General features: G+C 38.9%; 1 protein-coding gene across 1 annotated transcript; it reads right to left on the bottom strand.

The window, feature by feature from the left end:
* Positions 1–326: 326 nt before the first annotated feature.
* On the bottom strand, positions 327–1725 carry LOC143866493 (uncharacterized). Its single transcript, XM_077375973.1, has 4 exons — positions 1478–1725; positions 1260–1383; positions 686–913; positions 327–512 (listed from the first exon to the last, which is right to left on the bottom strand). Exons 1-4 carry the CDS (start codon positions 1723–1725, stop codon positions 327–329), a joined length of 786 nt encoding a protein of 261 aa, XP_077232088.1.
* Between the last annotated feature and the right edge of the window lie 3943 nt (positions 1726–5668).

The following is a 5668-nucleotide window of genomic DNA, read 5'->3' as shown; positions in this document are numbered from 1 at the left end:
GGATTGCGAATCAACTTTAAAATACGTAAAATGGGGTAAAATTTACCTTAAAATGCAAGAATGTTTAACCTAATGCAGATGACTGACACAGACTAAACAAACCTTTCACTTTTTAAAACGTAGCAAAATGGGGATGTCTACAGAGTCAAATACAAACGGACAAAAATGCCCCTCTTTATTCAAGGGGGACAAAAATTTTAAAGGGGGTATTTTCGGTATTTACATTCTACCCCTCTTACAAAAATTTCATCCTCAAAATTTACTAATCGCGTACCTGAGTTCTCAGACAAAAACAGATATTTCGATCGCATTTTCTCTTCCAGCTCTCAGGTGGCTTCACGTTCTAAGTGATTCTGCCACTGAACTTTCACATATGGAATAGTTCTTCTCCTGAGAACTTGGTCCTTATGATCTAATATACAGATAGGTTGTTCTTCAAAAGACAGGTCTTCTCTCAGATTCAGAAGTTCTAATTCAATCACATGGTTCGGATCTGCAATGTACTTTCGTAACTTAGACACATGAAACAAATTGTGCACTCCAGATAACGATGGAGGTATTGCCAGTCGATATGCTACTTTCCCAATCTTTTCTAATATTTCATATGGTCCCACAAATCTTGGGTTGAGTTTTCCTCTAACCCCGACCGCATCACTCCCTTCATGCGTGATACTTTCAAAAGCACCTTATCTCCGATCTGAAATACTAATTCTCTTCGTCTGACATCTGCATAGCTCTTCTGTCGACTTTGTGCCGTACGAAGTTGCTCTCTAATCAATTGGATTTTGTCCACAGTTTGCTGAACCAAATCCGGGCCTAAGTGTCTTCTTTCACCTACATAATCCCAACATACAGGTGATCTATGTCTCCTCCCATTGAGGGCCTCAATGCCATCTGAATACTGGCCTGGTAACTGTTATTGTAAGAAAATTCAATCAAGGGAAGATGATCATCCCAAGATCCTTTCAAATCCATAAAACAAGCCTTGGGCATATCTTCTAAAATCTGGATAGTCCTTTCAGATTGTCCATCTGTCTGAGGATGAAAAGCAGTGCTGAATTTAAGGGAAGATCCCATTGCTGAATGCAAACTGTTCCAAAACTGAGGTATAAAGCGGGTGTCCCTATCATATACAATGACTTTAGCACACCATGATACTTAACTATCTGATCAATGTACAATCGGGCCAACCTTTCAGGTGTCAAGCCAGTTTTAATAGGTATGAAATGAGCTATTTTTGTCAATCTATCCACAATTACCCATGCGAAATCATTGCCTGACGGAGTACGACGTAAGGCAGGCACAAAGTCCAATAATCTCCTCCCATTTCCATTCTGGAATGGGAAGTGGTTGCAGTGTTCCGGGTGGTCTCTGATGTTCTGCCTTAATCACTTGACAAGTCAGACACTGAGATATATACTGAGCTATTTCTCTTTTCATGTTATTCCACCATAAATTTCCTTTCAAGTCCTTTTACATTTTAGTAGCTCCAGGGTGTACAGAATAACGCGAACTGTGCGCTTCCTTCAAAATTTCAGTTTTCAAAACAGGGTCATTCAAAACACAAATGCGGTTACCAAATGTCAAGGTACCGTCATTGTGAATTCGGAGTTCAGATTCAGATCCTTCTTCTAGCTTATTTTTGATTTTACATAGTTCTAGGTCGGATTCTTGAGCTATTCTGATTATTCCTTGCAATGTGGGCCGTACTTGGAGTGCTGCCATTAGTACCCAAAAGTTTGGACCACGAATTTCTATTTCTGATCTTTGGAGGTCTTTTAAAATCTACTTTTGAGAAGTAATCAAAGTTGTCAAATTCACAGACGACTTCTGACTTAGAACATCAGCTACCACCTTAGCCTTTCCAGGGTGATAGCTTATGGTTAAATCGTAGTCCCTCAAAAGTTCTAACCAATGCCTCTGTCTCATGTTCAATTCTTTCTAAGTAAAGATATATTTCAGACTCTTATTATCAGTGAAGATTTCACAAGGTTCTCCATACAGATAATGCCTCCAAATTTTCAGAGCAAACACAACGGCTGCCAATTCTAAATCATGAGTCGGATAGTTATCTTCATAATGTCTCAACTGGCGTGTTGCATACGCAATCACTTTGCCATTCTACATTAACACACATCATAAGCCTTTCTTCGAAGCATCACTGTAAATTACAAATCTCATTCCGCTAATAGGCAAAGTTAGGATGGGAGCAGAAACTAATCTTTGCTTCAATTCCTGAAAACTCTTTTCACAATCCTCCGACCAAACAAATTTTGTCCCTTTCCGTGTTGAACGGGTCAAAGGGGCAGCTATACGCGAAAAGTCATGAACAGAGCGACGGTAGTAACCCGCCAAACCTAGAAAACTACGAATCTCCGGAACATTATTCGATCTATTCCATAATGTTACTGTCTCAATCTTCTTTGGGTCTACAGATACTTCGTCTTTAGAGACCACATGACCCAAAAAGGAGATTGAGTCGAGCCAGAATTTACACTTCTTTAGTTTCCCATATAATTTTTCTTTCCTTAGGGTTTCTAAAACAACTCTGAGGTGATACTCGTGGTCAGACCGACTTTTAGAGTATACCAGAATGTCATCAATGAACACAACCCACAAACTGACCTAATAATGGTCTAAATATTATGTTCATCAAGTCCATAAAAGCTGCCAGAGCATTGGTTAATCCAAATGGCATAACAAGAAACTCATAATGGTCGTACCGAGTTCGAAAGGCCGTCTTTGGAATATCTTCTGATTTAATTCTAAGTTAATGATAACCTTATCGAAGGTCGATCTTGGAAAACATACATGCTCCTTGCAATTGATCAAGCAAGTCATCTATCCGCGGGAGCGGATATTTATTCTTTATGGTAACCTTTCTCAATTCTCTGTAATCTATACATAATCTCATACTTCCATCTTTCTTCTTAACGAACAGAACTGGTGCTCCCCAAGGTGAAACACTGGGTCGTACAAAACCTTTCTCTAACAGTTCTTCCAACTGACTTTTCAATTCTTTTATTTCCAAAGGTGCCATACGGTACGGGGCCTTAGAGATAGGCACCATTCCCGGAGCTAAATCAACATTAAATTCAACTTCTTTGTTCAGAGGTAGACCTGGGAGTTCTTCAGAAAATACATCAGTAAACTCCCTAACTACAGGGATATTCTCAATCTTCATATCATTCTCATTCACTTCTACTACTGACGCCAAGAAAGTGTAGACACCCCATTTTGACCGAACCCTAAACCCTTACTTTTGTTAAAAAAAACCTTTAAAAATCCTTTAAATAGGTGAATTTGATGTCCCAAAATCAATCCTAGCATAGGTCAGGGTCCCATTTATGTCCCTCTAAAATTTCAGAATAACCCGTCGCGGTTTGCATAGCAAACGAGAAGGGTAGGTAATGTTGTATAAATTTAGTGTTGCAGAAGGGGTGTGCATTATCCTGACCAGGAGTTGACCTGGTGGGAATAAAGAGTGGGTAGTTTACTGCAGGAGGGTGTCCCTGGGTAATCAGGAAGGCACGAATTTAACCTTTATTTTTCGCTGAATCTTTTCTTGCAGACCACCTTATTTATCTCAAACCAAATTGAAATACACACATGAGGGTTGTCCAAGACAACTTAAAGGGGCGAAAAATTATAAGATTTTTTCTATAAATAAAGGGGAAGGGTCTTAATTTTAGGCATTAGGTTTTCTCAAACCATTTTTCTAGAGAGAGAGAGTCTGGGATTTTAGAGTGAGAAAGTAGATCTCATGATCCAAACCCTAGCCAAATTCCATCTTCTCCGATCATCTTCTCCGGCGAATCTCCGGCTGGCGAACTCATTTTATCCGGCAAGCCTATTTTCATCAAACTTTTGTTTCATTGCCTTATTAGAACCTGAAATGTTGCTATCAAAAGGCTTTGATCTATTGTTTCACTACCTAAATCTTTGATTTGCAGTCTCTTTTTAAACCTGAAACCCAAGGATCTTTATATTTGCTATAGAACCCCTTGATTTAAGGATTTTAGCTTCCGATCTTTTGTTTTCTGAGCCGAAAATTTCATATTTTAGTCGTGCATTTGGAAGATCAGTTTATACTCTCAGCTCAGATAAATGCAACACAAGCTCAGATTTGTATGATACAAGTTCAGACCTTTAGAAAAGCACATCTATTTCAAATTTGTGAAAAAACAGACACAAAGGTGTGTTATTCTTTCCATAACTAAAGACAAGCAAACAATTCTTTCTTCGGAGATTTTCTGCAATTTTCAGGCATTAATTCCGATCATTGTTGACCTGTTAGAAAAGAGTTCAGATCAGGTAGCTACTCATTTTGTTTTTTATCTCTTGAATGATTTATTGATAATAGCTTAATATACTTGATTTTGAGTGAGTAAATGACTCTTATGCTATGATAAATATTTGATCTACTAGATTTTCATGTGCACGGGATTTTGTGTTTTGATGACAATATGATCTATTTGATATTTATTTTTGAAGAGAATTCATGTTCTGATGGTGGTATGATCTATTTAATTTTCAGTAATAAATGAACAATTTGCTTGAGTTTTTAGTGTTGAAATGATCATATGCCTGTAAGCTGTTTGGTTAAATGCCAATAGGAAGATTTCTGCATTCCTCCTTGCTTTCGCCTATATGATTCATCCAAGGCTTTTAGGAAAATGATTTCAGTACAGTTGTGTCTCCACCACTGTATGTATGCTCAGCTCTGTCTTTATGCTCACAGGTATATGTTTGGTTTTCATGTTCGTATGTGTGTTCAGCTCATCCACTAGCAATCCAGTCCATGTTCTGTATTATAAGTTCAGCTCATATATGTACAAGTCGGCCCCAGCTTCATCACAATTCTGTCCATCGTTTGGCCCCTGTTTGAGGCGCAAATCTGTCCCAGAGTTTAGCCCCGGTTTTATGCACATTACCCCATGCAGCCCCTGTTATTACCCCAATTCAGTCCCATTTTTAAGCACGAATCGGCCTCCGTTTTGTGCAGATTCTGTCCACCAAATCTGTCCCTGTTTTATGCAGATTCTGTCCACCAAATCTGTCCCTGTTTGTGCATGAGTTTCACCCCTGAATCAGCCTTTGTTTTGCATAAAACAAAGCCATAATTCAACCCCATGTTTGCCACATTTCAGCCCCTGTTTTGGCACAATTCTGTGGACAGTTTATGCTCCCTTGTTTTGCATAAAGTTCTGTCCATAGGTCAGCTCACTGTTTTAGCATACAGTCCATTGTTGTTGCCCCCTGTTTCAGCACGGATGCTAGTCCCGTTATTGCCGTCATGAGTCCTTGCATTTTCTTATGTTCATTCATGTTGTCCCTGATAAGCTACTTTGATGATTCAAATTTGCATCTGGGTTCATGGTATAGTTTTGATAATTGCCTGATGATGTGAGTATAGATAAATTCAAGACAATTATCAAAGCATGGATGTAGGAGAAGTAGAATCATTGAAATTCTTGGTGTAGCAGGGTATGGCAGTGTTCATAATATTTCCCAGGTTTATAGGGGCAGCCAGTTAGTGGTTAAGTCCACTGAGTATGCTAGGTTGTGTTGGATAGTGCAAGCCTATTGTGTTTGGGTCATCAGATGATGTGAGCTCATTATTCCTTGGGCATCAAATAAAATGGGTACGATCTGTTGGGTTATTGAG

This window comes from Tasmannia lanceolata, unplaced genomic scaffold (assembly GCF_043159265.1).
Source record: "Tasmannia lanceolata isolate RefF3 unplaced genomic scaffold, GAP_Taslan_0.1 ptg000003l, whole genome shotgun sequence".
NCBI classification, from domain to species: domain Eukaryota; kingdom Viridiplantae; phylum Streptophyta; class Magnoliopsida; order Canellales; family Winteraceae; genus Tasmannia; species Tasmannia lanceolata.
Note: the sequence above shows the minus strand (reverse complement) of the source record. Positions and strands in the feature narration are given on the sequence as shown.

Coding starts and splice junctions, on each gene's coding strand:
- LOC143866493 (XM_077375973.1), bottom strand. CDS start 1,725: ATGGCAGCACTCCAAGTACGGCCCACATTGCAAGGAATAATCAGAATA. Junction 1,384..1,477: donor CACCCTGGAGCTACTAAAAT/GTAAAAGGACTT, acceptor CAAGTGATTAAG/GCAGAACATCAGAGACCACC. Junction 914..1,259: donor CAGGCAATGATTTCGCATGG/GTAATTGTGGAT, acceptor TTACAATAACAG/TTACCAGGCCAGTATTCAGA.